General features: G+C 46.8%; 1 protein-coding gene across 1 annotated transcript in view; it reads left to right on the top strand.

Moving 5' to 3' along the window:
* The first annotated feature begins 2,542 nt into the window (after positions 1–2,542).
* The window catches only part of COLEC10 (collectin subfamily member 10), a 29,157-nt gene continuing 14,984 nt past the window's right edge, over positions 2,543–16,715 (top strand). The window contains exons 1-3 of the mRNA XM_081874740.1: positions 2,543–2,869; positions 11,951–12,022; positions 15,410–15,481. Of these exons, the coding sequence (XP_081730866.1) occupies positions 2,731–2,869; positions 11,951–12,022; positions 15,410–15,481 (283 nt within the window). The 5' untranslated portion in view covers positions 2,543–2,730. The remainder of the gene's footprint in view (positions 2,870–11,950; positions 12,023–15,409; positions 15,482–16,715) is intronic.

Raw genomic sequence — 16,715 nt, 5'->3', positions numbered from 1 at the left:
AAAAACAGCATGTTCCTTCCTCCCCACATGGGGAAAACCTCCCTTCCCCCTTCCATCATCACTACAGTCATACCTCGGGTTACAGACGCTACAGGTTGAGTGATTTCGGGTTGCGCACCGCGCTGAACCCAGAAGTACCGGAATGGGTTACTTCTGAGTTTTGGCACTTGCGTATGCGCAGAAGCGCTAAATCGTGCTTTGCACATGCGCAGAAGTGCCAAATCGCAACCCGTGGCGCTGCAGGTTGCAGACGCTGCGGGTTGCAAACGTGCTTCCTGCACGGATCACGTTCGCAACCCGAACGTCCACTGTACTTCGTATGTCAACAGAAACAACATCACATCTCCATCGGCCCTTATTTGGTTGGACTGTGTGCCTACGGAGTCTCCATTTTATGCTTCTAAAGGAGAAAATAGCCCACAAGCAGAATTACGGAGGAAATGTGAACAGGCAGGCCTGGTTCAAGACGTTTTGCTGTCTGAGGAACAGCAGCAAATGCAAATATGCATTAAGGGGGCATCACACCCAAGGCCGGTCAAGTTATTTTGGCAGCTGAGGCCAAAATCGCAGAAGCGCCTCCCCTCACTTCTCAGGCAATAGAAATTATATATCCATGAATTAAATGACCATCAATTTGATACCCTGTCATGACCACCAATATCTGCTGCCTGAAGCAGCCGCCACACGCTGCTTATTTGTATGCTGGTCCTGTGAACAAGGAACTAATTATATTATTGAGTCCCTAGCGACACTATTTATAATACCACTTTGAACAGTCATGGCTTCCCTCAAGGCACCCTGGGAACAGAAGTTTGTTAATGGTGTTGAGAGCTGTTAAGAGAGTCTCCCCATTGCCCTCACAGAGCTACAATTCCGAGAATCTCCTGGCTAGAGGGCTTGTGAAATGCAACTCTCTGAGGGGAACAGGGGTCTCGTAACAACTCCCAGCATGCTTAGCAATCTACAACTCCCAGGATTCTTCAGTGGAAGCCATGACTAAAGTGTTGTTCTTGGCATCCGTCTGTCTCAAGAGGCAATGGAATGTGCCTCCGGGGGTGAAGGCAAACTGCTATGTTAGCAACACCTTCGTGGGGCGCAAGCCTGGGCAGTGTGTATGGAGGTCCTGAGCTGCCCAGATGACAAGACCCCACAAATACTGCTTAAAACATATTGTGCAGATGTGGTCTGAGTTCAGCAGGGCTTCCTGGGCCTCCCCAGCCACTCTGGGCGGCTTCCAACAAAATATTAAAATACAGTAATGCATCAAACATTAAAAGCCTCCTTAAACAGGGCTGCCAATCAAATCAAATTGTTATAACAAAGGGGCAGAAAACGCTATGTAAAAATTGCATATACGGTAATTTTTTTGCTCTCTGGCGCCTCCTGGTGTTGCATGTTTATAACGAATTCAAAATGTCATTTTTTGACTAATGTAGCTGAGTCCCCTGAGAACCAGCCCAAGCCATTTTGCAGCCTGAGGCAAAGAGCAAAATGGCACCGCCTCTCTCGCATTCCATGCACAGATGTGGCGGAATGGCAATGGGACTTCCACTGCACTTGAGAGGCGCAGGTCACCTTAGCAGGCAATGGCATAGGCAGCTCTGTCCTCCAACACCTCACTCTGCTCCCTGACTCTCCAGCATCCTTTTTTTTCTGAAGTGCCCATGTCTCTCTCCATCCAATTTTAGAGACGGCCATGTCAGCCTTACAGTGCAAGGTGTGTTTACACATCCTGGAGTCCCATTATCTCCAACAGTGGCGTAGCGTGGGGGTGCAGGGGGGGTCGGCCGCACTGGGCGCAACATCGGGGGAGGCGCGCTCGCCGCCTCCGGAGTCGCCGAAGAGCCTCGGGCGCAGGCTGTAGCAGAGCCCCATGTCTTGCGGAACCGACGAGCTGTGCGCGCGTCTGGGGTGAAGGCGTCCGGCAGGCAGCGGCTCTCAGCGCTCGCCGCGGTCCCCGCGCGTCAGGGCCGCGGAGGGCGCACCAGGCAGCCCCTCCTCACAGCCCTGCCGCCGCCGCTGCTGCTGCAGCTGCTGGGCCATGTTGCATTTTCCTCGCCTCTCTGTCCTCCTCCTCTGGGCAAGCGACGTTGTTTGGGCTGCAGCGCCAGCGGCAACTCGCCTCAGATCACCTGACACGGACCCGCTGCCGCCGCCGCCGTGGCTACCTTACCCTAAATACCCCAGCCCAGGCAGCAGCAAGAAGAAGCTGGCAGCGGCGCAGGTTAGGGGTTAGGGGCGCAAATTACTTGCCTTGCCCCGGGTGCTGACAACCCACGCTACGCCGCTGATCTCCAACAGGGATTACTCTCCAGGCAATGTCTTTAGAATGGCTGCCTTAATGCCTTTTCTATTATATTTCTCTGACGAACATAAGAAATCAGCTCTCAGATTCCAGCAGGCAAATACAGAGGCTGGCTTGTGCATTCAAGACATCTCCTCCGGCCAGTGCACTTAATTATTTCACAGCCAAGAGATAAACTTTAATAAACAACTGTCACCGCTGCATAAATATATTGCACAGTGTATGCTAACACACCCACACCCACCCACCCACACCCCACACACCACACACAGGGCCTCTTGATGGCCTTTCTCTATTTAGCTCTAATCAAGCGGGATCTTCAATTGAGCTTGCTTTCCAGAGTTATATGGGAAATCTTATTTTAGCAATTATTAAGGCTGGAACGAGGGAGGGCATTTCCTGTGGAGCTGAACGGCGCGAGCAGCATGAAGAACCAACTTTGGAAACACGAAACCTCCCTGTTGCTTTTTCTTGTCCTCCTAGTGCAGATTTTTGGTTTGGATGACGACAACCGGTCAGCGACGGAGATCTGTTCCACCCATACCATTCTACCAGGACCGAAAGGTGAGCCTTCTGTGTGCTAAACATCTTTGCTGTTGTTGAAGAGACACAGCAGTGTGTGCTTCAGGGGAAACCAACACACTGCTTATGATTCTCCCCCCAGCTCTTGTGTCACATAGAATTGGGGAAGGAAGGTTGCCAACTTTTTGGCTGCTTCTGCAACTGTGCCTTTAAGAGCAGAAGACCTTGCAGGCTTTTGCAGCTAATCATGGGGAGAGCTTATATTTTGGTGCATCAGATTTGGTGCCGCTGAAGGTCCAAGCTCAGGCATTTTGCTAGTCAGTTGGCAATCCTTCGCAGAGCAGGCAAGAGACTTATTTGCATTTTAATCTGATAGACAATGCCTGTTGTGGAAGAATAATTCAAATGTCAGTTGTACAACGCTTAATCAGTGTTTTATTATGTAAACCAGGGGTGGGAAGCAGGTGGCCCTCCGGTCTTGTTTTCTCACTCGACTACAACTCCCATCATCTCAGATTATTGGTCCTGCTAGCTGGGGCTGATGGGAGTTGGAGTCCAGCAATATCTGGAGGGACAACAGTTCCCCATCCCTGATCTAAGCAGCTGGTTGGGGAAAAGTAAAGTACTGTAAATTATAAAGGAGCAGAAGAAATATGTAGTGTTTGTTTGGGTTATAAAGGGTTAAGCACCTCCCCGCCCCCTGTAGTTGGAAATATTTTAACTTGAATTAACGCCAGGGCTATGCCCCTGGTTTGAGGAGCAGTTACTCAGTTTGTGGTGCGCTGCAAAACATGGGATTTTTGCTGCAAAACTGTTGGCACTGGTTTGGAGTGATTTGGACACTGATGGTGTTAATTACAAACCCTGTGTTTGATGTATCAATTACAGTGGTACCTCGGGTTAAGTACTTAATACGTTCCGGAGGTCTGTACTTAACCTGAAACTGTTCTTAACCTGAAGCACCACTTTAGCTAATGGGCCCTCCTGCTGCTGCTGCGCCACTGGAACATGATTTCTGTTCTCATCCTGAAGCAAAGTTCTTAACCTGAAGCACTATTTCTAGGTTAGCAGAGTCTGTAACCTGAAGCGTATGTAACCCGAGGTACCACTGTACCCAGTTTGTGGGGTGCTGCAAAACATGGGGTTTTTTCCTCTGCAAAACAACTGCAAAACTTGGGCACAGGTTTATAGGGGACCCGAAATTCTGGGGTCCGTAGTTAATTATCGTGCCAACTCAATCGGAGGAGAGAGACAACTATTCTCTTTCCCACATTGCCTCAGTTCCAGCAGTGTTCTATGATTATGATTTCGCTTCCACCGTATAAAAAAAGCTAGTGCAGCACAGTGGTGGCAGTGGCTGTTTGGTTAGCATATGAAACACTGAGGTTGGAAATCCCTGCCCAGTTATGCTGCTTGTTGGGGAACCCCATGAATCAGTCTGCCCCAGCTTGGACTACCTCACAAGGCTGTCGTGCAGATAAAAAAATAAGAGGGCAAAGACATGTGCTCACTGTTGCCCCACAGGGCAGGATTAGATCAAAGGGGTCGTTTTCAGTTGAACAAGAAGAGGAGAAATTTCTGAATAGGAAGAGCAGTCCCAGAGATACACCAGCACAGCTTTGTCATCTTGGCAAAAAAAGGACCATTCTGGGAATATGTCAGTATCAAAACCAAGCAGTGGGGCTTATGCAGGATCCTAACTCTGTTCAGCTCAGTCACATGACCTGGCAAATAGGGTGTTTTTACAGCCAAACTCTATTTTAAAGACGCTCTGAGAGGCTTGGAACTGCGTAGCCAGCAGCAGTCTCGCTCCTGAATGGGGTTTGGATCTGGCACAACTTTATCCTGGCTTACTTGCTTAATGCCAACTCCTCGTGAGTAGGAGCACTCTCACTGTGGAACCCTCATACTTTTATTTATTTATTTGCTTATTGAAACACATTTTAAAACTGCTTCGCGTTTTAAAATCCAGTAAGTGTATACATAAATACAACATAAATGCAACCGAACAGTCTTGTAAAGACCGAGATACAATATCAAAACTAGAATTTCCTTCCCATTTCCCGTAAGTGCTCCAGGTTCCACACCGCCCCAAGAGGAGCACAAGACCTCAGACGTTGAACAGCATCTTCCCCACCAGTTTCTGATTGTAAGCTCCTTGGGGCAGGGGACCTGCCTTTTGCTTACGTTTTTATTCTGCAAAGCACCACACAAGCTGCTAAACAAGGTGCATTTCCTCCTCAGTTCTGTGTGTTCACCCAGAAGTTACGGTTGTGATAAAAGTCGTGGGCTAAAAATACACTGCAAGGATTACTCAGGGCAGGCCTGATAATCTCAGTGGCCCACGCTGGCTTTAAAAGTCAGTCCTTGATAAGAGCAGATGGCTCAGGCTGCTGTCCTAAGTACACTAACCTGGGAGTCAACAGCACTGAATCAAATAGGACTGGCTTCTGAGAAGATATGGTTGGAATTAAAAAGTGCCTAATAAAAAGGACTGATGAAACCCCTTGCTTAATAGATATTCAAGGCTGCCCCCAGGTGGCCACGAGAGATACCTGTACTGCAGACCTTCATATCAACAGGCCTATTTCAATATTAAATGTGCTACTCTCACTTCCTGCAGGCAAGACCAACCTTGGCCTCTGCAGCTTTTTTCCAGGCTCATACAATAATTGTGAAATGATTAAATTCTTTATCAAAGAAATAAAATGACCGAGACTTTAATAAGGTGGGTTCTGCTGGTTTGATGTGTCTTTTCTATATTAGTCATAAAGGAAGCTCGGGTGTTTAATGCAGGTATGCTGCAGAAGACATGGGTGGCGCTGTGGGTTAAACCACAGAGCCTAGGACTTGCCGATCAGAAGGTTGGCGGTTCGAATCCCCGCGACGGGGTGAGCTCCCGTTGCTCAGTCCCTGCTCCTGCCAACCTAGCAGTTCGAAAGCACCTCAAAGTGCAAGTAGATAAATAGGTACTGTTCTGGCAGGAAGGAAAACGGTGTTTCCGTGCGCTGCTCTGTTTCGCCAGAAGCGGCTTAGTCATGCTGGCCACATGACCCGGAAGCTGTACGCCGGCTCCCTCGGCCAATAAAGGGAGATGAGCGCCGCAACCCCAGAGTCGGCTACGACTGGACCTAATGGTCAGGAGTCCAGAGCACCTGAATGAAGTTTGCAGGCCACTGGTGGTCTGGTGACTTCCACTGTCTTAGCCTAATTCTCAGGAATGCTATGAGGACGAAGAAATGAGCGAAAAATTGTACTTCATCCACTGAGAAGTACTTGGGAGATTATTAACACATTAAGGATCAAGCCAGAAAAGATCCAGGTCTCATTTTTCACCTAAAAGCAGCTGCAGGAGGGCCGGTTAACCCTTTCATCCCATCTTGCTTCCCTGATCTCACTCACCCTCAACTCCAAACTGCAGTTAGCCTCACATACAAGATTCCTTCATATGAACACACCAAGCTGCCTTGCATGGAGTCAAACTTTTTTTTAAAAAAACTTTTTTATTCCAAAATTAAAACAAAACATATTATCCAGAAACATAACATTCTTATTCCCCACCCCCATTTTTCCTCTTGTGTGTTGTTGGGTTACCAATAGCTGAAGGTACCATGAAAAGGGCCTCTGCGGAAGGTCTCAGTTCTCTCACAGGGTTACATAAAGTGCAGTGGTCCTTCAGGTAGCTTGGTCCCACCCAAGCAGTTTAGAACTCTACCTTGGTCCATCAAGCTCAGGAGTGTCTGCACTGACAGGCAGTGGCCCTACAGGATTTCAGTCAGGGAGTTTCTCCCAGGTTTACCTGGAGATGCCGGGGATTGAACCTGGGACCTTCTGCAAATAAGACCACCACCTTCTTAAAGATAAGCAGGTTTGGGTATGGGCAGGGCTTGGATGGGAGACAGCATTGGAACCACAGATGCACTTGGGTGAGAAGTGAGGTTACAGGCAACCAGGGAGAGGGTCTTCTTGGTAGTGGCGCCCTCCCTGTGGAATGCCCTCCCATCAGATGTCAAGGAGTTAAAGAATGATACATAATAATAACAATACCTTTATTGTCATTGAACAACCTGTGTACAATGAAATTAAACGAGCCTCCCCCCCCCCAACACTCAGTCTCTTATCAAACAACACACCACCTCACAAGTCAATTTCGCTATGCTGTTTTTCATTCAACGGCCTACCAGCCCACGGATAGAAGCTATTTTTTAGCCTGTTGGTATGGCTGATTGTACTTCTATATCTCCTGCCCGAGGGTAGAAGATTAAAGAGGTGATGACCTGAGTGTGAGTCATCCCTGAGAATTTTTCTCGCTCTCCTAAGGCAACGATCCCTTGCGATGTCATCTAGCGGACTCAAGGAACAGCCCATGATATCATGTGCTGCATTCACCATCCTCTGTAGAGACTTTCTGTCCGTGGCTGTCAGGCCAGCATACTACACTGTGATACAATATGAAAGGACACTTTCTATTGTGGTCTGGTAAAAGGAGTTCATCAGTTGTTTTTAGAAGACACCTGAAGGCAGACCTGTATAGGGAAGTTTTTAATGTTTGCTGTTTTATTCTGCTTTTATATAAGTTGAAAGCCACCCAGAGTGGTTGGGGCAACCCAGTCAGATGAGCAAAGTACAAGTAAAATAAAATCATCATCACCACCATCTAATGGAATAAACAATTGCCCATTGTGTGAAACAGGATGCTGGACAAAATGGGCTTTTGGTCTCATCCAGAAAGGCTTTTCTTACATTCATACAGCATCTTCAAAAGACTAGAATCAATTTATTTCACAAGTCAGAGCCCCCTTTTGACAAATGCATGGCATCACACAAAGCACATTTGCCACAATATCTTTCTCCATTTTTAATGGTGCCTCATGACTCCTTGCATGAACCAGCACAGCAACACCCCTAGAACATGTTGAAGGAGCCGTGTTGTTGTTCAAGCGCTATCCAAACTGCAACATGCTGCGTCCTCGTCGAACCCTCCTGAGGACATAGGAGAGGTGCGACTCCGGAAACATATTGAAGTAATTGCACGATCGGTTCACCGCGTCGAAAAGAAAAGGAATGGGTGACCTCAGCCAAGGTTGGCGGGCTTGTTGCTGAGAGCTTCAAAGGAATCTGAATTGGGTCCTATGTGTTCAGTAACTGGAATGGAAGGCAATTTGAAGGGGAATAATGGGAGTTCACCCTGCAGCTATGTGGTGTATTTTGGAACGCTCGCCTTTCATTATTTTGACAAATGTCAATTATAAACTCCTTGACATCAGTCAGTGCCTCCAAGCCCTGCTTCTTGTGGTCACCGCTGCTGCTGTTGACCATCTTCCAGACCTAATAGTGGCACTTGCACAGCTCTGCTTCTGGAAAAGGGCAAGCTCAGTCTGAAGCAGAGTTTGCCACATTCTGAGCTCCCTGTTGGAAGTGCAGAAGGACCTCACCCCACATCCTCAAGGACTCTTGGCCGGACTCTTGTTCCTGTCGTCTCTGTCATCACTCCCTTCTTTTCTGACCTATGTGTTCTCCATGCTTTAAAAAAGAAATAATTTAAAAAAATTAATTAAAAATCCGAATTCCGTGCCAAATTCTGCAACGAGAAAATCCATGTTCTGCAACCTGCAGTGGAAGAGCATCTGGCTTGCACACACAAGGTCCTGGGTTCAATCTCTGGTATTGCTACGTAATAATAATAAAAAATATAAAAAATATATATTTGTACCCCGCCCTTCCCAGTTCAAAAACCGGGCTCAGGGCGGCTAACAACAAATTTAAAACAATTGATGCAACAAAAAACAGCATAAAATACAGCATAAAATGTGAAGAACAATAAATTCAGAATTCAAAAATCACTTTAGGGGGGAAATCCATCCAATAAACATTAGATGATCACCAGGGCTAACTGGCTAAATTTGGCCCAGTGTGGAGACCAGGGGAGAATTAGCTGTGGGATCCCAGAGCAGGTAATCTTCATAAAAAGGGGAAGGGGAGGGAAGGAAGGGGAATAAAAGATCAGGCTAAGTTCAAGTTGAAAGCCAGGTGGAATACCTCTGTCTTACAGGCCCTGCGGAAGGAAGTTAAATCCTGCAGGGCCCTGGTCTCATGGGACAGAGCATTCCACCAGGTCCAAGCCATCACTGAGAAGGTCCTGGTGGAGGATAATCTGACTTCCTTAGGGCCCAGGACCTCTAAACTATGATTATTCATGGACCTTAAGGTCCTCTGCGGGGCATACCAGGAGAGTCGGTCCTGTAAATACAAGGGCCCTAAGCCACAAAGGGCTTTAAAGATCAAAACCAGCACCTAGAGCTGGGAATATTCCTCAGTCTGAAACCGTGGAGAGTCTCTGCCAGGCTGTGTAGTCAACACCAGGCTAGATCAACCAGTGCTCTGATAAGGCAGCTTCCTACTCATATTTTAATAACAGTCGTCTTGTAACAAGGATGCCTGTGAAATCAACTTTTTGAGTCAGGAAAAAACAAAATCAACTTCAGAGCCAGGTACAGGTTATTCTCAACTCTTAGACTACCCTTCCATGTGCCACCTAAATGGGACTTCCAGGCCACCTATGTTCTACAGATGATAGCTTGAGACCCTCTTGTGCAGGTGCAAGGTGCATAAGTCCCACCCTCCCTGCAATTTATCTTCACAACAATCCTGTGCGGTCGGTAGGTTAGGCTGAGGGAGAAAGAGTGCAGGCCCAAAGTCACGCTGGTGATCTTTGTGGCTTCGGCCTGGGTCTCCTTCCAACTACAGAAGCCCCAAGAGCAGGTAATGAAGGCTAACCTTTATTTTGGCTTGAGCACACATGCAAGTGCACAACACAGGAATGTGGCCTCTCTCCACAGCTGATCTGTGCAGCCTCTATGCCTTGGGTTGGCCAAAGGCACAAAGGCAACAGTACTCCCTCAATGTCGCTGTCCCTCCTGCCCCAGGAAATGGTATTCAGTAGCATACTGGTGTTGAGATGAGCGGTGTGGGTGGGTGTGTGCACGCGTGTGTGTGTGCCTCTTGGCAGTGCAGTTGCCCTCAGAAACCATTGGGATAATTTATTATTTATTTATTTAGTCTATTTATTTATTTATTATTAATGTTGCAATACATATATGAGATCTTTACATAGTGATACACATACATTATATCATTAAATTCACATTTTCACATTTCATTATGTACCAACATTTTATCCATTTCTTATTTCTTGCCCTGTGTCTTCCCTCCACCCGTGCGTGACTTCCTTGTTATTATTTTGTAACTTTATTATTGAGATTGTAATTTTGTATCTTAATAATTAAACATTCGATCTTATATATCTGCTTAGCTTAGCTTAACTTTGTGACAGTGGCGTAGCGTGGGTTGTCAGCACCCGGGGCAAGGCAAGTAATTTGCGCCCCCTAACCCGTGGATTTGCGCCCCCTAACCCTACCCCTAACCCTAACCCCCAGATGTTGCGCCCGGTGCGGCCGGCCCCCCCTGCACCCCCCACGCTACGCCACTGCTTTGTGAAATCAGTCTATACATATCAATAAATTCTTCTTGGAGCATCTTTTGGTCATGTATTGTTCTACGCATTTCCATTCCTGTTTGAGATTTTGATTAGATTGTGTTCTAATTGTTGCTGTCATTTTTGTTAATTCAATCATTTCAAAAAAATTACGTTGCCAATCTTTCAATTTTGGTACTTCTTCTGATTGCATATAAAAAGATTCTCTTCATGTCTTTGGGGATGTCATTTGTTATAATTCCTAAAAGGAATGTTTCCAGCTTCTTACCATTTTTTTTTTAAACATGTATATTTCCCCAAAAGTTTTTAATTTTATCACATCCCCACCAGACATGATATAAGGATCACCATTGGGATAATTTATTATGCACCTGGGGAAATGGAGTTCTACTACTTTCCTGCTACCAATCTGCCAGCAAAGTGGGTGCAGGCAGTGGCAGACCTACATTTGGGGGGCCCTGAAGCTTGAACTGTCATGTTGACTAGATGACCCTCATGGTCCCTTCCAACTCCATACAGTGGTGCCCCGCAAGACGAACGCCTCGCAAGACAGAAAACCCGCTAGACGAAAGGGTTTTCCATTTTGGAGGCGCTTCGCTAAACAAATTTCCCTATGGGGTTGCTTCGCAAGACGAAAAAATCTTGCGAGTTCCCGCAGGGTTTTTTCACTCCCCCCCCCTTTCCTAAGCCGCTAAGCCGCTTATCAGCTGTTCCGCTGATAAGCCGCTTAACAGCTGATCGCTAAAAGCCGCTAGACCGCTAATAGCGCTAATCCGCTAAGCTGTCAATGGGCTTGCTTCGCAAGACGAAAAAACCGCTAGACTCAAACTGGGTCTAGTCTTGTTGTTGGCATCTGTTGGTCTCGGGAGACAATGGAGGACTGTGCCTTTGGGGGTGAAGTCAAGCTGTAGGCAGACTAAAGTCACTTATGGGCCCCCTCTGAGATCAAAGCCCCTGAAGCTTAAACTTTGTTAGGTTCATAATAGATCTACCCCTGGGTGGAGGATTTCAAGGAATAATTTTACACAGCTCTAGAAAAAGCAAATGGGTGAGTTTTGGACCAACAAAAGACACCACGAGAGGGCAGCAAGAGTCAACTCTTGGTACATCTTCAAACGCTGTGTTGAGAGAATGTTCTTTGGAGAGGATAGTTTTCCATGGACAAAAAAATCAATTCAAGGTGGTCATAGTTTAGTCTTTTTTCTTTTGCTGACAATAACAACTTGGCTAACACACTGCCAGCAGGGTTGGCACCTCCTCTGTTTGCCCTGATCCTCTACCTTAAACCATAGCTGTCAACTTTCCCCATTTTTTAAGGAAATTCCCTTATTCTGAATAGGATTCCTCTCAAGAAAAGGGAAAAGTTGGCAGCTCTGCCTTAAACAGTATGCTGTTGTGCAAGAATTAAGACAGCACTCTAAGGTGTCTGATTGTTTCCTTTGCAGCTATGCCTTTACCTGTATCACACCTGACATCAGGTGAGGGCAGGTGAGCAGGCCAGTGGTTCTCTGCAGTTTCTCCTTTCAAAATGAGGCCTGGATACTCTTTCCTAACCTGCATTGTGGCTTGTATCAGAGTGTCTGTTTTCTCCCTCTCTGCCCACTCACCCTGTGTGTTTGTTTTTGAAGGAGATGAAGGCAAAAAGGGAGACCAAGGAGAAATGGGCAAGCATGGGAAACTCGGCCCCACCGGATCCAAAGGTAAAGATGTGCGTGGTTATTTGCTGGGCCCTGAAAATGTCTTGGGCTCCCTCCACCTTCCCATATTCATTTCGTCTTTGGAATGCTCTCACAAGTGCCCAGTAATGCTTCTGGATTAATGGAAAAAAGAATAAACTCTGACCCTGCAATCATCATCTGAGGCCCTTTTCTGTGTGCATTAGGATGCAACTTCAGAACGGTGACTTTTCAGCGGTGGCTCCCTGCTTGTGGAATGCTCTCCCCAAACCTGGTGCCATTGCTGCTGTCATTATGCACCAGCAAAAACATTTCTTTTACACCAGCCATTTGGCTTTTAATTCTCTGTGACCTTCTTCAGCAGGTGAGATGCTCAAATTCAGCACCAAAAGCAAGCCCTGATTGTAGAGGAACAATCAAACACACTTTAAGCCTCCCAGATGTTTCCCTTGCAGCCATGGCTGTCCCACATCTGATGTCATTTTGGTGTGGGGCAGGTGGGCAGGGCTTGTGGAGAACAGCTCCACGGGCCAAACTGAATGGGCCTACTGAGACTTGAGAGCAGCCTTCACCATCCTGATGCCTTCCATTGGCATTGTGTGGGCAGGGCCACAGGGGTGGTTGCCCTGGGCACAAAATTCTTAGGGGTGCAAAATTTCAAAAGGAAAAAAGAAGAGAGAAAATAGTAATTAAAAAAAAATAATAAAAAGCGCACCCTCCCCCTCACACAGTAAATCTCCCAATGTTTGCGTGGATGGACTGAGGAATGGATTTGGGTGCCAGCCAGTTGCTAGGGTGCCCTCTGCAGGGTTTTAGAAAGATACCCACTCCTGACCAACCCCCCATCCGTCTCTCTGGTGTGCTTGACATTCATGGGGCACTGCGACTGCCACTTGGGTAGGTTGCCGAGCTATTGACACTTCCTTCCAGCCTATCAGCAGGCGGTACCGAAGAGCCCCGCCCTGCTCTGTCACCCCTTACCATCTGGTGCTGCTGGCAGTGCCAGCGACAACATGGAATAGGAGGAGAAGTTTGTGCCGTGGGAGAATGAGCATCCCTGCCACACCAGAATATCTGCAAAGGGAAGCTGATTCTGGCTCTGTAGAGCTGTTGATCTCTGGGGGAGCAATACTCGTCTGGCCCCGGACTCTGGCAATCCATGCTATACCACTGGGCCAACAACGTCTGAAGGACACCAAGATGAGGAAGCAGCTTGTTTAGAGGAAGCAGCTGGCCACATACTGGGATGCCCCACGGTGGATACAGAAAGGGAGCACCCATCAAATACATTACGCATCAAGGTGTGGGGAGGAGGTGCCACAGTTTGAGCTATTAGGAAGTTGGATAAAATAGGGCAAAGGGTGATCAAAGAACATAAGGTGCTAAACAGGCCATTTATTGTACCAATGGCCCCCATGCCAGCTCCATAGGCTGGCTGTGGACTTCAGCGTAAAATTTCGCGGCAAAACTGCTTCGTACTTCAGACAGCTAGTTGGGCGCAAATAATGGCCGTATAAATTCTGTCCACACATTTATAATGGCCTAAACGCTTCAGGTTTTTGATCAATAAGATTTTACGACCGAAATACGTTCAATACGCAGCTATAATAAAACACTCTCTGGTACAACGCTGCTTCATATTTGATGTCGGGTGGGGGCTGCCTGCCATACACATTTATTGGCTCTTAAAAGAACCTAAATTGCCGCCTCTACAAAAACAGGGCTGCTCCATTTATTCATGTGGTTTGCAGCTTTAGGAGATGCTGAAGGAAGACGCTGGGACATTCCTCTCATGTGTTGTGAAACTAAGGCCCCGTCTGCACTATATGTTTAAAGCAGTATCATACAGCTCTTGAACAGTCTTGTCTTCCCCCAAAGTATTCTGGGAACTGTAGTTTGTTAAAGGTGCTGAGAGTTGTGAGGAGACCCCTATCTCCCCCCGCCAGCCTCACGGAGCATAGTTCTCAAAGTGATTTAGCAATCAACCCCTCCTCTCAGGAAACCCTGGAAATTATGAGGGGGGGCGGGTAGAGATCTAACAGCTCCCAGCACCCCTGAACATAACACAGTTCACAGGATTCTTGCAGGGGTGGAGCCATGACTGTTTAAAGTGGCATGATACTACTTTAAAGTACAGTCGTACCTCGCGTTAAGAACGTAATTCGTTCTGGAGATCTGTTCTTAACCTGAAAGTGTTCTTAACCTGAGGTACCACTTTAGCTAATGGGGCCTCCCGCTGTCACTGCACGATTTCTGTTCTCATCCTGAAGCAAAGTTCTTAACCTGAGGTACTATTTCTGGGTTAGCGGAGTCTGTAACCTGAAGCGTCTGTAACCTGAGGTACCATTATATAGTGCACATGGGGTCTAAAGTATATTTTTAAAAGACATAGAGCTGCCATGGAGTGGGGCAACCATCCCTGCATTAAGGTCTCCCTTTCCCCCTCCAGAAACACAGCCATCCTTTGAAATTCCCACTTATCCAGTTTTTGCAAAGGGTGGCGCAAGACTTTTAATCTCAATGGGGTTTGCTTCCAAGGAGGCATGAATAACAGCCTTCCCAGCTTGGTGTCGTCGAGATGCTTTTTGGACTAACAACGCCACCCATCAGCCTTGGCCATTGGCAATATTCCTTTTACACACACACACACACACACACACACACACACACACACAACCTGAGCATCATCATTATGGCAAGCACATTGCTGGTAATCAGTAAGCACTAGAGGGGCTTGTGGATTAAGACTGTCACATTCTGGTTTCAGCATCGTCCTTAAAAAAGAAAAAAGAAAAAGCTTTATGAAACAAAAACATAACAAAACCAAAAAAAGATGCCTCCAGGCTCCTCAACTGGGAACTTTTAGTTTGGCAAATAAGCTTTGAAATTTCATACTGTTTCTTCTGCAAGAGTGCCGGCGGCAGGTGCGCAGAGCCATCTGCTGCCAGTCGGCTCAGAACCTCCAGTGCCGGTGAATCAAAGACAGTCCCTCTGTTGGATTGGGCTCTCAGAACATATGGGAAACCTACTGTTCGGCTGGGAAACAAGGGAAAGCATGAATGTTCACAGCTTCAGCTCTACAGATGGCTTCAGCGTCATGGCTGAAGCCTTGGCTCGCTGGAGGAAACTAAATGTCCCCACTTCTTAAAAAAACAACAGTGTTGTTGTTGTTGCCACCACCACCCCTTAAAGGGCCTCTGAGCGACAACCAGACATGTAACAAGGGAAATCTTTCCCATCACTGCACTGAGGAAAGATTTGCCCTGATGAATTTCTGCCTGTCACATGGCTATTAACTAGAACAGCAGTCCTCTCGGAAGAAGGCGGTAAGGTCATCTACTTACACAAGGTCATATGAAAATAGCGTGAGAATGAATAAAACGGGAACTTGTCACTGTATTTCCTTTGCAGGAGACAAAGGAGCTGTTGGCGATATCGGCGACCAAGGGATCATGGGTAAAATTGGACCGATTGGCAGAAAGGGTAGGTTTGCCTTTAATACTTTTGGAATGTGTTGTGATGGCGCAGAGCAAAATGTGGAACATCTGCTATTTACGCTTCCCAAATTAGACAGATGGCTTTTATTGCCAAAGAAAAAAAGAAAAAAGCAAGTCGTGAATTACATTAGGTCTTATGCCTTCAACCCATGACTGGCAGAGTAGAAGACCTGAGATTTACCAGGGTTGCCTAAAAGTTTTCGAAAATACATCTTATATGAATTCATTTATTCATTTCTTTGGAATTTCTATGCAACAGTCAAGCACACAGTGACCATTCATGACACCAGTGATTGACAATTACACACTTTTTGCGTGTTCAGACCCAGAAACCTCCCCCCTAAATAAATTCACACTTGACTCAAAATTTTGGTTTGGTTTTTGGCAGAATTTAGGCCACAACTTTATTGATTACAGAAAGTGACTGGTTGAAAAGGCTCTGGTTTGACTAGTTCCCTGCCATGCAAGTAACGCTGACTCAGGGCACCAGCATAGGTCAGTCAAGGGTGAACACCCATAGAATCATAGAATCATAGAGTTGGAAGAGACCACAAGGGCCATCGAGTCCAACCCCCTGCCAAGCAGGAAACACCATCAGAGCACTCCTGACATATGGTTGTCTTTCTTTGGTGGTTGTCTCCAAAGAAGGAGACTCCACCACACTCCTTGGCAGCAAATTCCACTGTCGAACAGCTCTTACTGTTAGGAAGTTCTTCCTAATGTTTAGGTGGAATCTTCTTTCTTGTAGTTTGGATCCATTGCTCCGTCTCCGCTTCTCTGGAGCAGCAGAAAACAACCTTTCTCCCTCCTCTATGTGACATCCTTTTATATATTTGAACATGGCTATCATATCACCCCTTAACCTCCTCTTCTCCAGGCTAAACATGCCCAGCTCCCTTAGCCGTTCCTCATAAGGCATCATTTCCAGGCCTTTGACCATTTTGGTTGCCCTCCTCTGGACACGTTCCAGTTTGTCAGTGTCCTTCTTGAACTGTGGTGCCCAGAACTGGACACAGTACTCCAGGTGAGGTCTGACCAGAGCACAATACAGTGGCACTATTACTTCCCTTGATCTAGATGCTATACTCCTATTGATGCAGCCCAGAATTGCATTGGCTTTTTTAGCTGCTGCGTCACACTGTTGGCTCATGTCAAGTTTGTGGTCAACCAAGACTCCTAGATAAGTGGAAAGCCGGGCACAGGCTAACTTCACCACCCAA

This window comes from Podarcis erhardii, assembly GCF_964252035.2.
Source record: "Podarcis erhardii genome assembly, chromosome: 8".
In the NCBI taxonomy this organism is placed as follows: Eukaryota; Metazoa; Chordata; class Lepidosauria; order Squamata; family Lacertidae; genus Podarcis; species Podarcis erhardii.
The sequence above is the reverse complement of the archived record's forward strand: the minus strand, read 5'-3'. Positions and strand labels throughout refer to the sequence as shown.